General features: G+C 40.1%; 1 protein-coding gene across 4 annotated transcripts in view; it reads left to right on the top strand.

The window, feature by feature from the left end:
• The window catches only part of vti1a (vesicle transport through interaction with t-SNAREs 1A), a 243,676-nt gene that overhangs the window by 52,445 nt on the left and 164,990 nt on the right, over positions 1-26,241 (top strand). For all 4 annotated transcript variants that reach the window (XM_034193262.1, XM_034193263.1, XM_034193265.1 and 1 more), the window contains one exon: positions 6,586-6,670. In XM_034193262.1, coding sequence (XP_034049153.1) covers positions 6,586-6,670 — 85 coding nt within the window. The remainder of the gene's footprint in view (positions 1-6,585; positions 6,671-26,241) is intronic.

A 26,241-nucleotide genomic window follows, 5' to 3' on the forward strand; every position in this document is an offset into this window, starting at 1 on the left:
TCTCATCTCCTTTGTCTTCTCTTTACTACTGAGAAGTAGAAAAAAAAATGCATTTTTTGCAACTGCTTTGGTGATTGCAGCCGAAAACAAAACAATACACCATTTTTCCGTTAGATGTGATGCTCATTGTGGGGAGAGCCTAATACCTGGGCGACGTGTGGGAGTGTCAGCACAAACTATTCGGAGGATGGGAGTTTCAGCAGAAATTGTTTTCAAACAGCACGTCCGCTAGGTGGCGGCGAGTATGCTTTTTAAGTTTACTGAGCCGGACCGAATGGTTTGTGCTGAAACCCCCACACTCCACCCGTGATTAGTCTGTCCTGTGTTGGTGCAGGCTGTCCCCGGATATAGTCAAATCCTGCGATATTACGCAGGGGTTCAAACGAGACTGTGCTGCCCTATCGCTTTAAAAATGAGACAAAAAAAACCCCTATGCTTTTTTCCTTCAGCTGAAAAACATGTTTAAATATTTTGCACTCATATTCACAGCAGTTTGACACTTGTAATTCCTCATCTTACAAGTCCCAAACAAACGGCAGTGAAGATCACAGAGTCAGTCTGAATCACAGCTGTCATCATTATTCACTTTGACTCTCCCCACCCTTATTGAAATAATAAGGAAATCATCTGAACTTTGGAAAATGGTGATAGTAACTGCCTGTGTTTGATATTGAAAAAAGGCAGAGGAGTGAAAGAAGAGGGTAGAGATTTCTTTTGAGCTACAGCTGCATTGTTCTGGGGCTTCCCGTTAATAACTTACAAGTGAAGAGTGTTTCTTGACGTTATAAAAGCACAACAAAAAACCCACAATTTTCATGGTTTCTAAGAAGATCTTTGTTCAAAATGTAGGTGTCAGATGAAAAGACATGCACGCATTGGCAGAAATGGTGGTGCTGGTGACAGGGTGCAACACACCAGTGGATTCACATTATTTATTATATATTGTCATTAAATCCATTGCTGTTTGGTTGCATGAGATAATTACACATGACTTTGATAAGATGTTTACGTTTTCTTAAGCAGACAGATTGCAGACTTGAATGTTAAACTGGTGTATTAGTACTGTACTGCATGTGTACCATATTCAGAAGAAGCGTTGATGTCAAACATTATACCGCAGTAAAATGTTGACATCGTGAGCTTCGTAACATATTGACTCAAATATAAGATGTGCCCAATTATAAGACACTGCCTCCTTTTCAAGACATGTTTTTGACCAAATCTCATTTTTAAAAAGAAAATGCGTTTGCTCACAAATGTACACTGAGGGAGGGAAAAACCAGGTGAGTTTGCATAGAGCAATTGTGCAATAAAGTGGTGCAGTTAACAATGCTAAAAGGCATACCTTGACTCCTCAGATCATCATATCATGTCATCAGTCATTTCTCCATAGAAGGAACTTTCTTTGCATGCTCACCACTTTCGTATAATGGCATAAGATTTATGACGTACTTGGAGGACTTTTCAGTTGGCTATATGTCCAAATGGACCTCAGAGATTTGACTGAAGTGATGATGAACCTGACTATGGAGATTTTAAAATGCTTACATTTTTTTGTTTGTTTTATGGTCAGAAACACATCGTTAACAGAGGGGTGTTGTTTCTGAGTTCTGACAGACTTGAGGAAGTGATGGTAAAGTGGTGGCTAATTGCCCTTGGTCCAAGTCCTAAATCCCCAAGTTGCCTCCAGTGTGCAGTTGAGTGCTTTGGAAAGCAACACACTGACATCAGTGTGTGAATGTTTGCCTGAATAGATGAATGAGAGGCATCACTGTAAATCGCTTTGAGCATAAAAGTGACATATAAAAGCTGTCCATTTATTTACCATTACAGGGTGTTGTGAAGAATTGTCTGGCTGCAGAGTGCAAAGAAAGTGGTGTTTCAGTTTTTCCTACTCTGACAAGCAAGAAAAATGGAAGTAAAGTGCTGCATGGTGTAGTGTGATTCTGCTGCTGTCTTTATAAATCTCTCCTGATGCAGTTTGAGCAGCAAAAATGCTGTTGTTCCATTATTAAAATAAAATTTCCGTTGCACAACAATAGGAGAGACTTGGTGCTCATGTCAAAATAGCCAGCATAGTTGTCTGTAATGTACTGAACTGATGCTGGACCACAAGAACTTCTGGGAGAACTATAAATATTTGTGATTTAATATGTCATTTGTAAATGTTGTGTGCTGTTAAAGCTGTGTAGGTAAATAATTGTGGTGTTAAAATGCAGACAAGTGCCAATTGGCACCACAAATGTAAATTGTATCTAAGACTATAAGAGAGGCACACACTTTTTATGGATGTTTGGTACAAAATATTGTTTTGAATGTATGACATGTAATAGTGTAGTCCAAATTATAAAATACTCCCTTGTTTTTCAGATGTTTTATATTCAGGCCAGTACAGTGCATCTCAAATCAAAAAATGCAGTCCTACCTGAATGCTTCAATCTGTCCATCCTTGTTTATCTGGTTATTGTGTAACATTCATGTAGCGTGTGATAGTCACCTCAATTTGGATTAAATTTGTGGATGGAACGAGGTTTGAATGCACCTACTTACCTGAAGTGTACTAAGGCTTTTAATTATACGTGATTCTTTTCATTATTTTTCTTGCCATCATCCTGCATTGGTGACTGAATTGTTTCATTATCAGGGCCATCACAGTGCACCATTACTGGATTCTTAGTGGCTGAACTCTCACCTTTCCATCAGGCTCTGTCACCGTCAAACTCTGGGTGCATTATTCTAATGATCACACACACAACTACACCGCCGCTGCCACCGCCACACCCCTCCCCACCTCACAACCCCCCCCCCACCAAGCCCTAAGAGAAGACAGAATGAGGGAGAGAAGACAGAGAGAGAAAGAGAGAGAGAAATTCAGGAGGAGAAAGCTTTGAAGTGGCTTTCCATCGCAGCGAGTCTGCTGGCCGCCTCCCCGAGACGTGTCACCTTTGCCGAGAGGGAATAAGAAAATCACGTTTTGAATGGTAATGATAACATACTAATCACTTGAGCTCTTTGAAGAACCCAGGGAGTGCACTACTCTGTCAGTATCCCCGACTGCCTCATGCTCCCAGGCACACGTGTGCACTGCAGCCACGGTCTAGGTGTATTAGCTTAAGCATCGCATGTCAATACATCTTTTCCATCTCCATAGGGCCTCATTATATCCCAAGCTTGGTATCCATTTTCTCCCACGCATACGCTGCCACTGTCTCTGCCAAAGCCACTACCACTCCTTCACCCAAGTAACCGCTCCCTGAAACCCACCACCACACCTTCACCGACAAGCACGCCACACGTTCCAACTTGTCCCACTCTCCCGCTTTGCATCCAATTCACCACCCATCCACCCACAAGCTCCATCCTCCCTCCACCGTCCCTTTAAGTATTAAAAACCATCTCTGCAATTTTAAATGACATCTGTCAGTGGTGCAAAGAAGAAGGAAGCGAGGGAAGGAAAAGAGTTCAGAGGGAGCTTTTGTGGCCCTACTCTTTTCCAATTCTTTACATTGTCATACTTTGAAAAGTGTGTCAATGGCTTTTTTTTTTCTCTCCACATTTTTCCCAGTTCGTTTGAGTGATTAGTGAGTACATATTTTGGCAGCCTAGGCAAAACTACAGCTTTCACTTCACAATTTGTCCCCTCCACTCATGCAACGGGTGTAAACGCACATCACAGAGGCAGTTGTCATTTTTTTTTATGTCAACTATGCTACATCTAATCACTGTTGTAGTTAGTTTCTATTTTCGCATCCAGTGCTCATGTTCCGGAACTAACAAATGTACTTGTGTTCATCTGTGCGCCGATGGGTGTGCTGGTCTGAAAATTATGTATGGTCAGGTGCAGTGCTATTGTGAAGCAGTAGAAAATAATAAGGTTTTTTTTTTTTCTCTTTTTTCTCATGGTTGGCTTCATAAGTGATGCAGCACTTGAGAAGCTAAAGGCACCTTGACACTTACACGATTTTGATCCCTTCACTGGCACGCAATCTTGTATACCAATGACTAAACTCATTATAAACTGTTGTAAAATGAGCGTGAAATGTTCACAGCTGTGTGCTAGTGCGCAAAAAGTTTAGAAATGTTCAAAACTTCTGCCAGACATTAATTTTGTGAACTAGTTATGAACACTGCACAACCTGTTTGAAAAGGCTGTGTGTCAATGCCTGTTATTGTGCACAATGCATCTGAACGATTATGACAAGATGTTACATCTATAATAAACATAATTTTACAAATACATTATCGGACTGATAAGAAGGAATGAAAATGCAAATGTTTTACCAATTCATTACAATATATGTATTAAAAATAATTACCTTTGAGGCAAGATTCCAAATGCATTCTCCATCACCCAATGCGCACAAGACAACCTGCAGCTGTAAATACTTTTTCTGTGATTCTGGGAGCGGTAGAGAATAGTTTCATCAGCACGTTCGGAGAGCAAATCCGTCATCAGATATGAAATTATTATTTTATATAGGGTGCAGTCAAGCGGGACACATTGGCACGACGAATTGTGCGGCAGTGCAGGGATCAAATTTGTGCAAGTGTCAAGGTGCCTTAAGTGAGGAATTGGAGTGTCTGGTTTTGTGAGCATCCTGGATCATGACTAAAATCCAGGCTTTCAGTGACATCCTGGACTTGGCTATCAATATAAAATGAAAGTGTTAATCTTGGAGAGAGATTCACTTATCTTGGCAGGGATTTTCATGTCTCTGGGACTTCAGTCTGTGACATTGAGAGAGACTTGGCAGAGCTTATGGAGTCATGAGGTTACTGGACAGAGGTGTTTGGCATTGATGATACTTTGCAGGAGTCCAACTCTTTAGGGTCCCGGTGCTTCATCTCTCACTGTGTGGTTGTGAGACTTGGATGTCAACCAGTGCCTTAAGGGGATGACTGATGTTGTTGATGATTGGTATTAGGTCTTTTTGGAACATCCTTGAGTACCACTGGAATGACTGTTTCAAATATGCAGTTACTTGGAGAGTCTCTGATGAGACGTATCACTTGCATTGTGAGGGAACATCAGCTATGACATTGTGGCCATGTGGCACGTTTCTGTGGACATGATCCAGTGCAGAGGTGCTTCTGTGTTGAGGACCCCAGCAAATGGAACAAACGAAGGGGCTGCTGACATTTCTCCTGGGTGTGACATTTAGATGGCTACTTTTGAGAGGTGTGTCTGCCTGGGTGGCTGTCACCCAGGAACCAAAACAATTCTGTAGTTTGGTGGATGTGGTGATGCATGAAGGTCAAAACACATTCACTGCTTTGATAATGTTCATGTATTCATCCCCTTACTCCACTAAGGACAATTATTTGTATTCACAATAACCCTTATATCCCGCATATAACCATTTCTCCAGGTACTTACGGCTTCTGAATGCGTAGGGACTGTGTAAAAGTGGTTGTCTTCAGTTAATGGGAAATGCTTTTGCTTTTGTTGGTCCTTCAAATTAAAGTTGAAAGTCTTCACTTCAATCACATCTCGATTGTGTCATTTCAGTTGTGGTCTATAGAAGTAAAATTACAGAAACTGTCATTGTCCAAATACTTGCGGTATATACTTAACTGTAGCTTTTGGAATAAAGATTATGACTTAATAAAAAAACCCCAAGTTATTCAGGAGATCTGCACAAATGTTTGAATCCCAATCGTTCTTATTTCTGTATTGAGGAAATTGGGGAGCTAAGTGTGCAATCTCAAATCAGACAATGTTGGGACAATATGAAAAAAAAATTGGCTTCTGCTTCGTTGCAGACTGCATGAACCTATGAACCAAAGATATTTCATGTTTAATGTGGTCAGCTTCATTTCATTTATAGAGAATAAATTATAATTATTGGTTTCCTGAAAGCCATATTTATTATATTGACATTTATACCACTGGAGAGCCTGAATGTGCTTTTTTTTAATACTTTTATAAGCATTTTTTTTATACTTTTATACTTTTTTGAATTGTTTCATTTAAGAACTTTTAATGTATCAACACATTGTTGAATTTCAACTTAAAAAATGCTTTACTTTTAATGGAAATGGAACAGCATTGTCCGTAACCCTTTTTATATCCATTAAATTAAAGTAACTTGTGTAAATTGCATTTATATTGGTGTTGGTAGCATTTTCAAAACAAATTCAAATTTTTGTCTTTAATTCTACAGGGTGATAAAGTATTTTTACTTTTTACTTGAAAGCTGCAAAATAATCTTTACGCCATCTCACACAGCTCCTCCTCCTCCTTCCCCTTAACGTGGGCAGCGGGAAACAATGGAAAGGGGCATCCGACCTCAAAGTGCTCTTTGTTTTTATGTCCGACATGAGGCGGTGCTGCTCTTACCTCAGCTGTAACTTTCATACACCTGATATTCCATCAGAATATAACACATTGTCATCCATGAAGGTTATCGCCGACGTGGCTGTATTATGTTGTTGCTATGCATGTGGTCTTACTGTTGAGGTGACGGCGTTGATGAGTTTCTTTGAAATGGGGCGCCAGACCTCGCAGTCGTTTTTTATTTTTATTTTTTTCATTTGTTTTCTGGCTTTAAATTTTCTTCCCCCTCCTTCCTCTATTTGTTGCAGAGAGCACATCTGTTGGACAACACAGAGAGGCTGGAAAGGTCAACACGGAGACTGGAGGCCGGCTACCAGATAGCAGTAGAAACCGGTACGTATTCTGTTTTGGATTGGGTTGGGATTTAGTCTGCCAGGGGGTTGGGTGTGGGTGCAAGATATTGGCGAGGATGAGTGAGCGACAGCAAATTGTCTTGCTCATATGTGAGGTGGGTGGATTTGTGTGTGTGTGTGTGTGTGTGTGTGTGTGTGTGTTTGGGGTGGGGGGGTGGTTTAAAAAAAATCTTTCCTTGACGCCTGATGACATTTTCGGGAGCACTTCAAAGGCCAGCCGCAGAGGGAGAGCGAGCTGTACAGGCGACAGATCGGGTGCCGCTTCTCCTCGCTCTGCTCCCGAAGAAAATTTGTGCGTCAGTATTGGTGTGTGTGTGTGTGTGTGTGTGTGTGTGTGTGTGTGTGTGTGTGTGTGTGTGTGTGTGTGTGTGTGTGTGTGTGTGTGTGTGTGTGTGTGTGTGTGTGTGTGTGTGTGTGTGTGTGTGTTTCTTTCCACATACAGAGAGGGGGTCTATGAAAATAAACAACGTCAGCGTTCCTCCAGAAGTTCTTAATTCAGGAGTGCAGCAAAAAAAAAAAAAAAAAAAATACTACTTTCTAAGTAAATCATAAAAAAACAACCCCAAAACATACTTCTTTTTTTATCATCATCAAGGTTGTTTTCTTTTTTCATCTTAAAAATAGGGGGGAAAAAAGCTCATTGGGATCTTAAATAGATTTAAACAGTTAGCACATTTCCTTCCTGTCTTCCTTCCTGACAGTCACCACATTATTGAGGCGCGGTGTATTCCTCAGAGATGTATCAAAGCTCATTCTTGAAGTATCAACCGGCTTTCTGTGGCTTCCGTTGTAGTTTTGAAAAAGTTTGTCAATTTACACTATAATCGCGAGGTGGCTGGCATGCGCAACATCGACAGATTTAATAATTCAAGTCAAAGATGGTTGGCACGCAGACCATCATCTTTTGATGTTCCTCGTAAACTGCGTTCACAGATTCATAAATATAATCTGCATTCTCTGCTTAAAAATGTTGATTCAAAAGTCTCAGATGATCCAGGCATTATCGGAGTTTCTCGGCTGTGTCACACTGTGCGACAGCGCGCATTTTTAATTCCAGCTGGTTGTATCTTTCAGTAGAATGGTGAGTTTTTATGTTATTCCCTCACACCTCAGTTAGCACTGAGGAAGTGAGCCATGACTTGGCAGTGTTTACCGGTTTCTCCTGCTATCATTGGCCACGAGACCTTTGACCCTGTGTCGCTAGTGGACGTATCAACCGCTGCGTGCACAGCTAGCCAAGAACAATGCTTGTTTATCCTGCCTTGGTCCCTGTTTTTTTGTTGTTTGGTCCTCACCAGCTGTGGGGTGTGTTTGCAGTTTGGTGGGGAAGTGTCGCCCCACATGCTTAATCCCTGACCCCTTCTTTTGCTCCCCTGTCAACACAAACCCTCTGCTCAGATGCACAATCTGAAATGTCTTCACTCAAACAAGGAATACATCTGCTCCAAGACCATGGATGATCAGGAAATCGGCAGTGATCCTCATGACAAGTTATTACTTTATTTCCTAAGCCTTCAAATTTGACACCACATTGAGTATGAAAATCCGGTAACCATAGGTTTTATGCAGTTTGACAGCATTCCTGCTCCTTCTGATAATGAAAATTTGGCATACACTAGATATTTTGGGGGTACAGCCCAAAAAAAATGCAAAAACTCAGTCAGTAACACAACAAATATTATTGTTTTACCTCTTATTTGTAGACGAAAAACATAGAATTTGGACATTGGGCCACAGGGGAATCAAGCTTTTGTGACATTTCTTTAACAGTCATGGTCTCATGATTCAAAAATATTGTAGTAAAATACAGATTACATCATGATTCTATTTCTTACTTAATACTGCTAAGTAAAAGACAGTTATGCATGTATGACAAGACTAGACCATGACAAAGAAACTGAGAAATGGTCAAAGACACAGACCAACTAAAGAAATGAGAAAACTGTTGTACAATTATTTATGATTTTTTTTTATCAACTAATTTTTGAAATTAAGCCTATCTCAAGAGTACAAAACTCAGAACTGAACTGAAAAAAAAATGCCAAAACTTTAGTTATAAATCAATTAATACCATTCAGCAAAAGTCAGCAAGCATTGTTTTTTTTCCTCGGAGCTTCTAGCACACACTCACTGATGAATCAGAGATCATCTTTGGATCACAACCTGTCTTCTAAACATGTCTTTACACACTTCCATGAAATCAGTTTTAAAGTAATAGATATGACTACATCGATACACAGTCCCCTGGATCAATCTAAATGACATTTATTTGTAACATTATATACTGGTTTGGTTAATCTTGTTTTGCTGCTACTTCTGTGTCTTCAAACCCTTGTCAAAGTTCAAAGATCGTTGCAACAACCTTACGAGACTCGTCACAGGAATATTAACTTTGCGCGGTAAAAAACAATTTCAAAATATCTGATAGTGGTAGGCGGTATATTGATAAATCACGGATCTCCAACCCTTCTGCCCTGCGTGATTTGAAATGGTCTCTACTCCACCCACAGCTAATAGGAGACCGTAGTCTCGTTTGAACCTTCCATGATATCGCTGGATTTGACCACTTATGGGGAGCTCCATTTAATATATACACAGTATATACACACTTCACACGGATAAATGGTGTACGGGTTTGTTTTCAGCTGCAATCACCGAAGCAGTTGCAAAAAGATTGTTTTTTTCGGTTCCCGGTGGAGAAGAAAAGGCAAGGAGATGGGAGACGTTATGTCTGTAAGAGTTAGCCTACACAGCTAACCAGAGTAGCTCCGTTCTCTCGCCTGCAAAACCGCCTCGACACGTTTGTGCTCCGGATCATAAACAAACCACAACACGTCCACTTTCCCATCGTCACTTTTTCTTTGCATTTTCACTTTGTTTGCATGGAATTTGCCCAAAACCCAATTGAAAATGCCATGGTTTGTACCCCGGAAGTAGAGAAATTACGTCATATTTGACCCCTTTAGCGCCCGCCCCCAAATGTACCTGTTTGAACTTTACCTTCGGTTCGCCAAGTCTTGATACTATCATGGCGGTTCAGAATGGAAAAGATATGCTATGCTACTTACACTATGCTAACAACAGCTGGCTTCTTCTTCTGGGCATCTTCTATGCCGTACATTGTGCTACTGGATGTGGTGCTGCCCCCAGTGGTGAATGAGCAGATGCAGTGGCAATGCTTCCCTGGAGAAGCTTCCTGGTTTTACATGAAAGATGTATCTGAAGGTAACGAATGCCACTTTTGGCGTATTCCAGTTTATCATGGAAATTGAATGTCTACATTAAACAAAGAACCGTCGAAACAAATTGTTCCATAATAAAAAAGTATCATACCTGAATCATATTGTAGAATCTGTAGTTAGATGCATATTGTATCCTTTTAAGGGAGAGATGCACGCCCCTATTTACGACTCTTCTGAGCCCTCAGGTGTGTTTCACAACACTTGTTAGACACCTTCATGAAATCCAGCAGTATTTAGATCACAGACCTCCCATAGTTCTTACTGCCGTGAAACACAGCACACTGACTGAGATGATTTTGTTGCAACTGTTAAATTGTGTACTTTATCAAACTAACAAAGGCCCTATTTATTGTGTTTTTATGTCTTTTTCACCAGCAAATAGATAATAATGAAATAAACACGCCACACTTTATTTGTGAGCACTATAAAAATGTCATTGGCAGTCGTTGAGGAGATAAGCTTTGAATTTTCAAACGCAGAGGTGTGGCACCCAGAGACATTAAACAAGAATAATTAGAGCATTAAGTGCTTCCCCAATCAGATACTCTCTAGTCGTACTGTAAATACTTTTCTTGCCACAAACTCTCCTCTGACATCTAAGCCGTACTTTTAGCGAAGATTGGTTTAGCATCGTTATTTTGCAGTAATTCAAAGTTTCATTCCATAACCACAATGACATGGTAGCCCTTAAGAACTATAATTGACCAATGGGGGAAGTGGAACTAAAGACATTTTATTTCAAAGAGTTAGATACAGAACAAAGAGTTGGCATACAAATGCAGCTTTTGCCCCCGTTCTCTCCAACATTGATAATATATCTCTTAATGACCAGGGGAGGAAAAAAATGCCAGGATGCTTCTAGGTCGCATTTAAGGGAAAAGGGGGCCCTTAGTTCTGAGGAAAGATGGATCTTCACACAGTACCATTTTATCAGATTTTAGCATTTTCCTTTTCCCCCGCTGCCATTCTCAATGTCTCCAGTGTATTTAGTGAAAACAAAGGCTTTGCCAAAAGCAGTGAGCGCTCTCAGAGGGACATCGCAGAGACGCTTTGGACATGCAGAGCTATTTACCACACGCACCCTCAAGAACCACAGTCCTCTGTTTGTCTCATAAATAAAGTATAGAACTTCATTAGTGAAGAGCACTGACTTAAAAGCTCAAGCGTAGACATGGGGGCTAGCCCAGTTAGAGAGGGTCCTAAATAAAGAGGGAGGGCACGCAGTTAGCCAATTTAAAGACATTTGAGTCAGGGGCATTTGAAATGCCCAAATGTAGAAGCTTGACTGATGTCATATCAAAGACATCCTTATTTTAGTCCTTCCCCCCATAAAAAAAAATAAATTATAAAAATTCGAATGATTTATGATTGCCTGATACCATGTCAGATAAGACATCTAAGATGCACTTATTAGCTAGTCCACCTTTTTGATTATCACCCATTGAAGCGTTGAGAATTAAAAGCTGATTGGCGTCATGAAGGACATCACTTGGCTAAAAATCGTTTGATCTGCCTGAAGCTAAAAATGCCAGGTGTAATTAAAATAAACTGTTTATAAATAAACTGTACTGGCATAACAATTTTTTTTAATTACGCTGAATTAATGTAGCTTTGGTGTATCAACATGGAGCAGCCCATGCAGATGGTACCATAATATTACATCAGTTAAAGCGCCCATTGTAAACTTACGGTTTAATTTTAAACTTTGGTTGAAGAAGCTGTGCTTTCCTATGGATTGTGATATATAGTTTGATCAGAGACTCGGATTATGGATGTTGACCACAAATCAAACTTAAATTTACTATGTTATTTATATAGAAAATATAAAGTGTTTTCATCCTTCCAGTTATAGTATCCTTCACTATTTGTATGGCAAGACTTAGTAAATTAACTGGCAACTGTTGAGTGAATTTTCTTTGAAAATTCTTCCCCTTCATACGTGTTCAGTTAACACAATAACTTAGCAATGTCAGCAAAATGAGCGGCAGAAACAATAATAAAAAAGAGATACACAAAAGCTTTGCTGGTTTTTGTCTGCATTTTAAAAGAGGCCAAAAAATAAATAAATAAACCAGACTGAGAACACTTTGGAGGCTCGTGTTTGTGGTGTTGGGGGCCTGTAATCAATCCTGCAAAATGAAAACGGCTCATTAGGGATTGATTTCAGTCCCATTTGGATAAGCGGAGAGGGTCGGGTCCTGGCCCCTGAGGGGCTCCAACCGAGCCCAACGTTCACACCATGCCAGGTAGAGAGTAGCTCCGCAGGCTATTAACTTTATTAGGATGGAGATAATCTGATTAGACCTTGTCAATCAAAGGTACCAGTGACTCATAGTTTCTGTCTGTATCTCTTCCCACTCTCAAAATCTCCCCCTTGTTTTTTTTTGTTTGTTTGTTTTTCAAATGTGTGTTATAAATCACTGGAGTGACCAACAAAGTGGCAGCTATCAACGGGCAAAGCTAAGTAACCCCGTAGTCGTCACCAAGGAGGACCCTGTGATGATGCGACGACTATATTAAAGACTACATCAGTTTGTTTTAGAGCAGTTTGATTTTCAGCTGCTGTGGTATTAAAAGATGCAGGATAAAAAAGAAGGGAGGGCAACCATGTTGGCACCATCAAACACGATTCCAGTGGCAGAGCACAGGTTGCTGGGACAGCAAGAAATAAACATAAATGACAGAGTGACGATAAATAAATAAATAAATAAATATGTTTTTGTAAACATAAAAAAAAAAAATCTTCACGGCTCGCGTTTGAAGCCGAGTGCGGCTTTGAGTCTTGCTGAGAGTCCATGGGCACTGGAGTGGCCTAGTAACACAGCACACGTTTTGTCCCGACTCTGTCTCTCCCCCTCCATTTTCGTTTCTGTCTCTTTTTCTCTCCCGCTTGCTTTATTTCGCCGTTCTTTCTAAAGATCACACTCAATGATTCTTTTGGTGCTGGGCCACCAAAGTGGCGCTTGCTCGGCAAATCCGCATGCAAACACTTAACAAATGACATAATCACTTTTATGAATGCCAACAGATATTTGAAAAGCGACTATTGCTTTTCTCATCATTAGTTGTTGCTTCACTTATTTCTGTTGTATTTACCATTTTTGTAAATTGGAAGAAAGATAGTACCTCTAAAAAAAAAAAAAAAAAAAAAAATATATATATATATATATATATATATATATATATATATATAACATTTATTATTCATCCATTCTTTATGTAATAAATAAAATGGATACACACATAAAACTGTTTTTTTAGAATCAATATTTAAAAAAAATGGAATTTAAGCATAATAGTCATCCATTTTAATGTTATTACTATGACATTTTTAAGGTTTTTAAGATTAACTGAAAATAATACTTTATAACAAATAAAACTAAAACAAGTATATCTTTAAACACATGAAATATTAGTTTCAAACATTAGAAAAATCACTTTTATATTTTTTCTTATTAATATGCAACTGGATTTCACTATCTTTTCACTTAATTCTCTCTGTTCTGCAGGGTAGTTTGAATATTTTATTTAAGGATATATTTTTCATTTCTCTGTTTAAAAGGACAGTTTGCAAAAGCGGGTTTCCTTGAGGTATAGCATAATAAATAACTCAGCCTTTTGGAGCCTCATACAATCGGCAAGTCGTATTGTGTTCAAAAAGAATATGAAGTTATTTGATAATTGTTTGATTAATGGGGCCGAGAGCTGAGACTTGAATATTTCCCAGCTTGTGTTTTCAGATGAAGAAAAATGCAGCCTTATTTTAAATATAGTTTAAGAAAAATGTATTGTTTGCTGGTAAAAACACTCCTAAAATGTAGCTGGAAACCATATTTCCTAAATATATATACGCTTCAGTGTGTAACATCTTGCTCTCAGAAAATCTACCCGTGGGTGAGCTGTTTATCGGTAAAACCCCTGGTGGATAAAAGGCCCTGCAATAATAATTTTTTTCCAGCTAATCGGACCTTGTCAGCAAGGCGTCTTATCGTGGAGAGGAAAATGACACCGATCCTATCGAAGAGCCTGGACTCCGAGTCGGCGGCATGCGTCCCTCTACCAATCATGGCCGGCCCCGGCCCAGCCATATCTAGCGCCGCCACAAACGGCGAGCGACACTTTTTTCATGTGGACTTCAAAAACGGCGTGAGTCATTAAAATTGCACCCGCGTTCGGCAGCGGGGATCAGCCGCTCTGGAGCGAAAATGGGATGTGGGAAGAGGAGACTCGCTAAATGTGTTAATTCCATCCTCACATGTTTACGGCTTAATTTTAATCTGTTTGAGGGAGGAGGAGGGTTGGAGGGACGATTGGGAAGGGGGGGGGGCAATGAGAAGGTGTTGCGCCGCAATAAATCGCCATTATCTTTGACACCCTAGGACTCAGCTGTTCCAGGGATTTGGGGATCCATTGGCAACAGTGTATATCACAGTGCATGAAAACACTCTTTACGCTTGAACTGTGGTAGCTAAGGTGCAATCACAGTTTCAGGCTGCACAGACAAAAGGCCTTGCGTGCACAATGGACTGCTAGCATATGGACCCTCAATGGAAGAGCTGAACCAACAGACTTGAGTATGAGTTTATGTGTGCGAGCCTGTTTGTCTGTGTGCGAGTGTGTTCTCTTATGTAGTGTCAGGTGTTCTAAGAAGAACCCAATTCACCACATTATCTTAAGCTACTCTAAGTGGGGTTACACAGATGGCAGTTATATCACAAAGCAAACAATATCGGCGATGTGTGTGCAAAATTAAACATATATCAGAGATGGATGACCGTCAAGACATCCAGCCAGTGACTATAGCCAACCTCGTTTGTTAGGTCTGCGGAATGTGTTCCTTAATATTAACAAAATTATTGGAAATCCTAATAATTAGACCTTTTGTCAGTTATTAGCTTCAACAAGGCTTTCAACATAATGAGACTCTTGGAAATAATGATCGAACAAGAGAGTTCATTGAAGCTTTCCCACTTAGTGAAGCATGAGACAACAATGGATTCCATTTTTTAATTTGACAATGATAAATAAGGTTTTATCTTCTGACAATAAGCAGTAATTCGCCACACATATTAAAGAATCATTCAAATCCTTGAGATAGCACTTAAAAGTTTCTGCATATTCAAACTGCAGCTTAATGCCTCTGATATGCACAAAAATGAGTTTTTTTCAAGGGCTTTTTGTTTGTTTTTTTGTTAAATGGAGAGATGTAATCCATCAGTCTATTCAAAATTTCTTATGTGCATGAATATTCAATGTATAGACAGATGCCATTACAGTATCATGTTATACAAAATTCATTTTGGCACGGTTTGTCCCTGTCCTCATCAGATGACCTATTTTGTCATTTAATGATGAAATTTACTCTAGATCTCAAAATACTGCACAAAACACAGTCCAATTTCCGCATAGTGGTAAGCCGCTATATCTTTAAGACACCTTACTCCTGACCTTAAATCAGGCTCGTCTTTTATTTTTCTATTTTTAGGCTACAATCTCTAAAAAAGATACCCCCCGCCTTCCTGCACGCAGCAGAAAAAGTGTAGTGCTGACCTCTGGCTGACACAAGGAAGGCTGAGGAAGGAGCGGTGAAGAAAAAGAAAGCAGTAGAAAGAGCAACAGAGAGGAGAGAGCTAACACAACAACTGTGAAGAGCTGCATAGGGTTAAAGAAAAAACGTTTCAGAAGGAAATGGGAGACAAAAGCGAGGACTCTGAGCCCCCATGGGCGCTTTAAAGAGCCGCTACATCAGAGGTGCTGAAATATTAAAAATGGAAAGAGACAACACACACGTGTGTGTGTGAAATATTGAAGTGGCAGAGAGAAAAATTATGCCACCTTGTCACTCAAGGATGGGTATCAAACATTTTTAACTTTGACACTCTGAATGACAAGAGGATTTATGTCCGTTAGAAACCTAAAAGGCTTAAAAATAACAAAATAATAGAAAGAAATCATTGAATATAAATAGGTGAATATGTTATAAAAGCCACATTTATGAATGTTTTTGTTACAAATTTAAAATATCCCTTCATCCATTATTTGACCACATACACGTGCATACAAGTTCACTAATTTAAAAAGTGAATTACACAGTAACTTTGAAAAAAAAATGCAACATGCCAGCTACTGTCATGTTCTTAATGATGGCAGCTGAGTCAAAATACCAGCAGCATTGTATATTCGGTGACTCTGCAATAGTGCTGGCGGACATGAACATTTAAATTTATGGAATAAACTAAAATACAAGGCACATTTGAATTACATTCCTTTAGACTTTACTGGCACTCACAAAATATGTAATTGTATTAATTTGTAATTGTCTGTAATTCTCATAACCTTTTCAACAGTATCCATTTTTTAAAAGGCAGCTATCATGTAAGAGTTTGTATAATTTTAATAATTTGTTTGCATTCGTGTGAAAACGCACATACATCAGCAAAATCAGATTTTACAAAGACATACTTAATTTTGTTATGACTGTACAATCACCTATAACTACCTGGAAGTCTCTGCGAACTCCTCCCACTGACCTGACTGCCCAGGAATGAACTTGTAGCGAAATATTAAAACTATTTTGCAGCGATTTCTTAATTGCACTGACAGAATAGTCTAAATTGTTTGGCAGCTTGCGCTGAAGTAAGTAAACAGTCTTAAGTTTAATTCATTACTAGCAACTTCTTGCTAGAAAACCTGCTGATAGTGCCATTTTATTGTATTTTATTTATTCACCTAGAGTTGGCAATTTTTTTGGTTTTAGGCCTAACAGTAAAATGAAATAGTACATAAATATAAGGATAACATAGCTATTTTTTTTTAAAATTGCAGTAAAAATAAATTTGTTTATACATAAATGCATTTTCTACCGTTGCCCACCCTCTAAATTCAGAATCTTTTATATTATTGCTTTTCACTCTCTGCTTAGTGGCTGTGACTTTTAACAGCGAATATAACGTTTAACTTGGAAAGTGCTAGCATATCAACTTTATTTGGCTGTAGTATGTCCTTAAAGTAGATTTATACATTTACTAATTTTAAGAAAGGAAATAATGAAGTATCGTGTGTAATTATAGTTACTACTTTGAGACACTCTTAAAAACATATGAGAAACCCAGAGAATGGAGGAAAAAGGTACAAAATAATATACTGATTGCAGAAATAATAACTTGAAAACATGAAAAAAATTTTTAAATGTTTATAACAAATCGAATGCTTTGCAAATGCTAATTGTCTTGTACCAATGGCACTTAAGTGCACTTTTTGTGGAGAATGACAGCAGTGTTATTCACATTCACGTTACGCATTTAAAAAGTGGTCTAAATCATTTCCAGGGTTGCACATAGTATTTGTCATTCTATTTTAAAACTGTTATTAGTGGATTTAAGTGTGTTTTGAGCTACAGCGTTGGAGACCTTTTGTCATAATGTGTGCACACTTTGTCAAAATAAGCAATGTATGTATTTTTGGGGTTGAAATCCTTTGGTCTCTGTTAAAAGTACAACTGCTACGGCTCCTGAACCCTACAAAAGTTAGTGTTGGTTCTGCCCATGCTTGAAGATGTAATCATGAGTTAGACAACCATCCGAGGCCAAATGCACTTATTAACTCTTTATTAAGCCACGTCTTCTTCCGCCTTACAAGACGCACAGTTTTACTAAGCAAGCAAAGTGAAGCACATTAGCCATTTTCATCTATATTAGCTCTTCTGTTCCTCAGTGGTAGCCTCAAGAAGCCCCCTACCCCCCATGACAAAGGAGCTTTCTCCTTGGCCGGCCTGCGCCCATCAGACAGGGTGCCCGCTCGTTTAAGACACCCAGGGAACATGAAACGAAGCTGGGCTGAGATGTCAGATGGTTGCCCCATCTGCCAGTCCATGGGACGGTAAAGCTTTTGTCCTGGGGGGTAACCTTAGGAGTCCTCTGTGTGCGGCACAAGTCTGTTTGTGTGCATGTTGCTTCAAGATGGAAAGCTCTGAATCCACAAACTGACATTGCCTTTATAATTTTCAATGTGATGTGTGTGTGTGTGTGTGTGTGTGTGTGTGTGTGTGTGTGTGTGTGTGTGTGTGTGTGTGTGTGTGTGTGTGTACAAGATGGTTGTAGTTTGTCTTAAATAGCCAAAGTTAATGTTGAGCTGTTGTGTTTGTCAGCTGTGTAAAATAATCATTTTTAAGTGTGGAGATTTTAAAGGATCAAATGTGTAGGAGGTCTTGCAGAACCCCTCGAATGCATTGATGTTAATTGCCTTCATTTTAGCTTTTTGCTTTTTTTTATGGAAATTACAGTTGGTGGAGCACTTGTCAGAATTTTAAATTCTCGACAATGCCCTATCCCTTTCTTGTTCCCCTGTTAAATAATGTAACCTTGACAGTACAAACACTTTGGCTCCCATATAAATGAATGGCTGCACCGTCTGCACTGAGACCGGCTAAATCTGAATCTGAGGGAGATTTCCACCATGCGTTCTCTTGTTTGGTAGATAGGCCGCGCCCTTGAGCTGCTGTAGGAGGGAGGCTCCGCTTGTTCTCACAGTGTAAGAACGTGCTGAAAGGGGGCCTCAGTGCACGCACAAATGCATGCCTCTAATCCTTTGGACGAGTGTATGTGAACCCGAGAGTTCCTGAAAAGAGAATGTACACAGACAGCCTGAACTTATTCACCACTGTTTTGCGCTTTGTAACTGTTCTTGTCAAGAATATCTCTACACAAGTTAATTTTTATTTGTGCACGCTTGTTTGAAATTTGTGCATGTGGTGTACCCTTCACACCTTGATTATTTCATCTGGATACACGATCTGATTTATACAAGTCATGGCCTGAGATGTAATCACTTTTATTCCACTTTGACTGTTAATGTAGAAAGGCCTCCTTAAGCGTTCAACATAATCCCCAACCTCCCATCACTCAGTCTCACCACATGATGTATGTAGAGGTAGTATGTGAAGGGCTGATATATGCGCAGCTTCATGCCGGCAAGTCCTCCCTGAGCACATCTATGATCTTATGTTACTCAATCATCAATCAGGGCCGACTGCGGCTTCCTGTACTGTCGCCCATCTTTTAAAGCGCAGTTGTGAAGGACTGGCTAAAATGGCCTGAGGGACACGTTCCTTAGTCTGGTGTGTCACGGGTTTGATGTGAATATGTGCATCGTTATGACTACATACAGAACAGAGATGACTCACTGATGTAGTTTCTTTTTTGTGTTTGGTAAGGTCCATCTAACCTCAGGAAAGAGATATTTATACAAACATTTTCAAAAAAAATTATTATTTTGTTGTGCCTTACAGACATTTTTGTAAAGTAAAAATAGAAAAGAGTAGGGCATAGGCTATTCTTTTTCTCATTTTTTACCAAATTGTACTGTATTTTAAGTTATTTTAATTAAATAGAAACCTGCCTGTGTGCTCCTTGTTTTCTAGATTAGAGCAAAAATAGTTTTCTTGGCCAACATTCACACTAAATATTGTGAAAAATGTTCACATTTGTTCTTTTATAATTGTGCTAACAAATCAACTACGGCAAACATTTGCTGAAGACAAAAATCAACATAAGATGAGATAAGATAATCCTTTAATAGTCCCACAGTGGGAAATTTACGATGTTAGAGCAGCATAGGGATAGTCACAGAACAACAGTGCAAGTATCCAAAAATAAGGTAAAAGAAAAATAATTACCAAATACGGAAGTCGAGTTATGTATGGAACAACAATATATACAGAAGATTAAATTACACTATATATAAGCAGAAGGAACTTTCAATAACATTGCACATGAGAGACAGAGACATTCTCTTATCTTGGCAGTGACATTTACATCTCTGGGTTCTCTGCATTTGAGCTTGAGAAATGCTTGGGAAGACCTCATTGAGTCATGAGGTTGCTGGATACAGGCGTCTCCTTTGCAGTTGAATGAAGGTACAAGCCTTGATGGTCATTTTGCTTTCTGTCTTCCTGTATATGGCTGTGAGACTTGGATCCTAACCAGTGACGACAGGCTGTCTTTTGTTCTACGTTTCTTTGGAGAATCTGTAGGTAGCAGTGGAATGACTTTGTGTCAAACAAACAGTTACTTAAGGAGATTCAGATGAAGAGTATCATTTGCATAGTGAGCGAATGTCATATATGATATTTTGGCTATGCAACATGTTTTTCCGGATGTGAGCCTGCGTGGAGATGCCTCAGTGTTGAAGACCCCAGCAACTGCAAAAGGTCAACAGAGTGTTCACATATCACCTTAGGGTGGTCCTGAAAAACAGACTTCAACTTTTTCAAGGTGCTTCTTCATTTTTTTTGGTTCCTTTAGGGGAAAAAATAAATTTGATTAATTTTCATAAGATTGGAAAATATCAACCACTGCCACCCGGCCCCTCTTTTTGTGACGAGCAAGTGATATTTTGAGTTGTGGACTGGATGTATTAGTTCATTTGTGGCATTACTGGCAGATTTTGTTCCATCTGCCTCAGGTCACATTTTTGAGGCATTCAGTGTCAACATGGACTTCCTCATCAAGGACCCCTCAGAGTGGGAGGAACCAATCATTTCAGTCATCACAGCAGGTCCTGGATAACGTTGCTGCTGCCAATGATTTTGCTGAGCGAGGAGTTGCACTTATCCAGGATTACAGGCGGATCCTAACGAAGGATTAACAGCAGCGCCAATACCTGCTGCAAGTTGTTGAGTGGCATCGACGTCAGTTCCCGGAGGTGAAGAAAATCGGAACCAAACACCACTCCCCACGACTGTTTGTTTTCACCAAATAGGTGAACATGTAATACTTTTTTATCTCTCCTGTATGGTCAGTTAAAGGAGAAATGATTGTTGTTTCAATTTGTATTTCATTTGTGAACAGGTACCTTACTATTGCTGGTTTGCGCTAATATGCTTAACCATTGCAATTTCCACCCCGCATGCGGCAGTGGGTATATCAAAATATTTTGCACAAAAATTTTCTCATCAAGATGAACAATTTTATCAGTAAACACCTTAAAAAAGTCACATTTTTATTTTTGACATACTATAGAGGACCACCCTAATATCACTTGGTTGTGACAGATATAGATGGTTACTTTTGTGAGGTTTGAATAGAATGGTTATTTGCCAACCAGGATCAGTGGCAGTTGCGTAGTATGGCGAAAGCAGTATAGGAGCTTTCTGCCAGATCTGACTTAAGTTAATTAAGGCTGAAAATGGAGGAATGATGTCCACAATTTATTATCATTTCTAAGTGGTTAATGCAATATTTTTATTTAATTTCTTTAATAAAGGATGAAAGTCTACCCACACTACAAACACATCTTGATTATTTCATTTCAATTACACTGTGGTAATGTTGAGAGGGCAACCTACAGAAAGTTTTACTGTCCAACTACTTATTTACATGGTTCAATTTCAGTTCAATTTAATCAGCTTATAAAGTGCCAAATCACAACAAAAGCTGTCTCAAGGTGCCTCACACAGAACAGTTCAACATAAAAATTAAAATTAATAAATAAAAAAATAAAAAATATATATAATTAAAAACAGAAGTAAAAGAATAAAACAGATAAAATAAAAACTATTCACAAGAAAGAGAATAAAAATAGGTTTTAAGTCTTGACTTAAAAATGTCCACGGACTCCGACTGCCTCATGGTCACAGGAAGACCTTTCCATAGAGTGGGTGCACGATAAGAAAAAGCTCTTTGACGCGCTGACTTCTTCTTCACCCTGGGAACACAGAGAAGTCCCACATCTGTGACCACAAAGCCCGGGCCGGCACATAGGGTTCCACCAGATCGGCCAGATAAGACGGCGCCAGTTCATGAACAACTTTATAAGTCAGTAACAAAACCTTAAAATCTTATTTGCATGGTTGTATCTTAAAAGTAAAACAAACAAACAAAAACACTGAGATCCATGTTTTTAGCCAGATCTTTTGCAATATATGTTGCTAATAATTTCTGGTCATTTTTTAAATTTGTTTATGAGCAAGCAGATGAAGGCAAAAGTATAACTTCCTCAAATGGAAGTAATGCTTTTCTTTGTCTTCTTAAATATAAGAACTGTTATTTGTTAAAACACACATACATGCACATTTGGATGATAATGACTCTTTCAAATGTGGGCAAACGTACCATATCCAGGATGGGATTTACCTTAAACAATTCACATTTCATACATTTTGGATGGAGAGAGCATACAATGAATTCAGCACAGTAGAACAGTGCTGGAAACTGAAAGAACAAATGTACAGTACATTCACTTTCTCTATAAAGCTATACTCTGAATTCATTATAGTATTCAGACAGGATCGTCAAAACCATAAGATATCGCAGTGATAGAGCTGCATGCCAATTTTCTTGTGTGCTTGAAGTCAGGTATTGTGCTGTTTTAATGAGCTGTTTGGACTTGTGGCTGGTTGCATTTATGCTGTAACAAACAGCTCAGTGAGTAATTGTTATTGCCTCTTAAATGGCCAGATGTATGGAATTCATGCTAATTTCAAGCAAAGGGAAAATTTGTGTTTTGAAAGCGTCAAGAAATAATTGTATTGCAGTTTTTTTTTTTTTTTCATATGAACCTCACACATGCACAGACTAAAGGACAGAACAGATGACGGTGATGATGATGATGATTTTGATCTTAAGGATATGGCGATACAGTGTATGTGTTTGTGTGTGTGAACATTTCTGCTCTCTCAGTCTCCTGTGACAGATTCACCCATGTCTCTTGGGGAGGCCTTCACTCCCAATTTAGATGCGAGCATTGTTGAATGACAGCAATGGCTGCGGCACCCCACCTTTGCAGTATGACTACAGTTAACTTAACAAGTCTCGATATGTGAGCTCCGGCTTTGATGTAATTGATTTGAGCGGTTAGAGCATATTTCTTGTGAAGAAGCTGATTCCCCCCGAACCCCCACCTCCGTAGATCTGTCAAGGTGGCCTTCAGAGAGATGCAGGTCATTGCTGTCACATTTTTTAGATGAAAAAAAATTATTTTGTCCTTTGTCACATTTCACATACTGCTCATCCTTTTGTGTGTGCTTGATATCCATCATAAATAGTATTACGCTGTTATAATGTTGTGGCCCGACCATGCACTGGCACTTGGTTGAGAGTATGGTTGCTAGAGTTTGATCACGGGTCCTACATTTCTCCATGGTAGAGCAGGTAGTTCTGTGGTGTAGACGTTGTAGTGTTTAGAGGGTGTATATTCAGAGTGTAATCCTCAGCATTGGGGTCCCACATTACTCAAGGACGTGTTGCGATTATATTGGAACATCAACCAATGGGACTGTCACCTGTCCTCACTGTTAACACCAGTCTTAAGAGGCTTTCACACAGAGCGCACGGCGTGATCATTTTGTCGCAGCCGCTCGCGTTTTTTACAAAAGTGGACGTGGGAACAACACATCTGGATGCACAGAGCGGGTGGAGATTTCTTTGAGCAGATGGAATTAGTTAATCAGTGAAATCACCTGGTGGAGTTGATGGTTGCAAAGTAGACCTGCACCTCCTCAGCCCTTTCTGGAATGAGTCAAAGACCTCTGTTTTAGACCTTACCAACCCTGTGAGCCAGCACATTGGTAGTAAGGAATAGCTTCCAAACTCAAAAATAACTGAAATAAATCCATCTTGTAGCAATTATTTTAAAATATATGGAAAATTTAACACTCGTTTTGTAAATTGGAATATGTGCAGAAGGGTAAAATGAGTCTGAGTATCTTTTGCCACAGTGTATGTGAATTTATGTTTGCAACTGCAGATATTTTTATTTTTGAAAAATTTTAGAGCTGTAAAATTACCATTTAAAAATTTTTTTTTTTTTAAATGTGATTGATGCATCATGCGCAGCGACACGCACCACATGGCATTTCCAGCTGGCGTTTCCTTACTATAGATAATGTGCACTGATGTCACATGCAACATGCAGTTTTGTGTATGCAGCCATACTGGATGGTAAGCTCCATGTACACCACAGCATGGCCGATGCTGGATCGTCAGTGGGCGGCCAAGCTAATTTGTCAGATATAGCTAAAGCACTCGATCCTGAACATCAGAAGAGGTATTTAAAGAAAATGCAGAGAAACAACATGGATCCCTACAGAAGTTCACTAGTTTTATCGATTTTGAGCGGAAGCCAGACATACGATATCTAGACATTTACAACTGCTTTATCACCCTACACAGGATAAGTTCTGAAGACATATAAAAGTTTGGATGCCTACAGCTTCTTCGCAGCTGGATAGGTGCAGAATGTGGTCATCAGTTAGGTTACTGATGACATCTTGTTAATAAAAGTAAGAACAGTAAAACTCACCTAAACTGTCATTGTATAAACCAGATACTCGCACTCACTGGACAAAACCAAACATCCCAATGTTTTTGTGTGGTTTTCCATGTAATAAACACTGTATATAATGGATTTTGTATAATGGATTTTTGCTCACATCAGACAAAACATCCTGCCCAACCGCAGTGCATTTCCATTAAAACCCCCTCTCACATCCCGGACAGAGCAGTCTGGACGTGCACAATAACAGCGGTACGAAATTAAAGTTAAGCACTGACACTCACTGATTCTAGGAAAATGTGTACTGTATTTCCTTTTTTAAAAGACCAGCCGTTAATTTTTTTCAAACCGTGCTCAGACATGAGACCCTCAGTCTGACGTGCACCTGCTAAATTAATCGGACACTGCAAAAGGCTGTGATTTGTCACTTTTACGGTTTCACTCCTTCCTCTCCCGTCATATTTTTAAAGTGTTTGCAGTGCACACACTGATTACATTTCGATCATGGATCAAATACGCTTGGCAGAAAAGTCCGCAAATATCAACAACTTTACAACACGGAGTCACTCAAATGACATTCATGGAGGAAGTTGTACACTTTGCCTTTGGTTTCGAGGTTGGTGATTGTAGAAAACAGAGATTGTTGAGGGACAAATTAATCCAGAAAAATTGCGTAAAGACTGTCACATTTCAGACCGCTCTTTATCAGCGGGAAAACAATAAAAAAAATGTACTCCAGAGCCCTCCTTTTGATGGCTCGTGCAATTGTATGCACAGCAATGAAACACCATCCATCCATCCATCCATCCATTTTCTTCCGCTTTATCCGAAGTCGGGTCGCGGGGACAGCAGCTCAAGCAAAGCCGCCCAGACCTCCCGATCCATACACACCTCCCCCAGCTCCTCCGGGGGAACCCCAAGGCATTCCCAAGCCAGCCAAGAGATGTAGTCCCTCCAGCATGTCCTGGGACTTCCCCGGGGCCTCCTCCCAATGGGACGTGCCCGGAACACTTCCCCAGCGAGGCGTCCAGGGGGCATCCGGAAAAGATGCCCGAGCCACCTCAACTGACTCCTTTCAATGTGGAGGAGCAGCGGCTCGACTCCGAGCTCCTCCTGAGGGACCGAGCTCCTCACCCTATCTCTAAGGGAGCGCCCAGCCACCCTGCGGAGGAAACTCGTCTCGGCCGCTTGTACTCGCGATCTCGTTCTTTCGGTCATGAGCCAAATCTCATGACCATAGGTGAGGATCGGAACGTAGATCGATCGGTAAATCGAGAGCTTTGCCCCTCCAACTCAGCTCTCACTTCACCACGACGGTCCGATACAGCGACCGCATCACTGTAGATGCTTCACCGATCCGTCTATCGATCTCACGCTCCATCCGTTCCTCACTCGTGAACAAGACCCCGAGATACTTAAACTCCTCCACTTGAGGCAAGGACACTCCACCGACCTGAAGAGGGCAAAGCACCTTTTTCTGGTCGAGAACCATGGCCTCGGATTTGGAGGTGCTGATTTTCATCCCGGACGCTTCACACTTGGCTGCAAACTGCCCCAGTGCACGCTGAAGGTCCTGATTTGACGAAGCCAACAGAACCACATCGTCCGCAAACAGCAGAGATGAGTTTCTGTGGTTCCCAAACCAGACCCCCTCTACACCCTGGCTGCGCCTAGAAATTCTGTCCATAAAAATAATGAACAGAACTGGTGACAAAGGGCAGCCCTGGTGGAGGCCAACGTGCACTGGAAACAGGTTTGACTTACTACCGGCAATGCGAACCAAGCTCCTGCTGCAGTCGTACAGGGACTGGATAGCCCTTAGCAAAGGACCCCGGACCCCGTACCCCCGGAGCACCCCCCCATAGGGTGCCCTGAGGGGCACGGTCGAACGCCTTCTCCAGATCCACAAAACACATGTGGACTGGTTGATTGAACTCCCATGAACCCTCGAGCACCCGATGGAGCATGTAGAGCTGGTCCAGTGTGCCGCGACCAGGATGAAAAATACACTGCTCCTCCTGAATCCGAGGCTCAACCA

The sequence above is a fragment of the Thalassophryne amazonica genome, chromosome 18 (genome assembly GCF_902500255.1).
Source record: "Thalassophryne amazonica chromosome 18, fThaAma1.1, whole genome shotgun sequence".
Taxonomy (NCBI): domain Eukaryota; kingdom Metazoa; phylum Chordata; class Actinopteri; order Batrachoidiformes; family Batrachoididae; genus Thalassophryne; species Thalassophryne amazonica.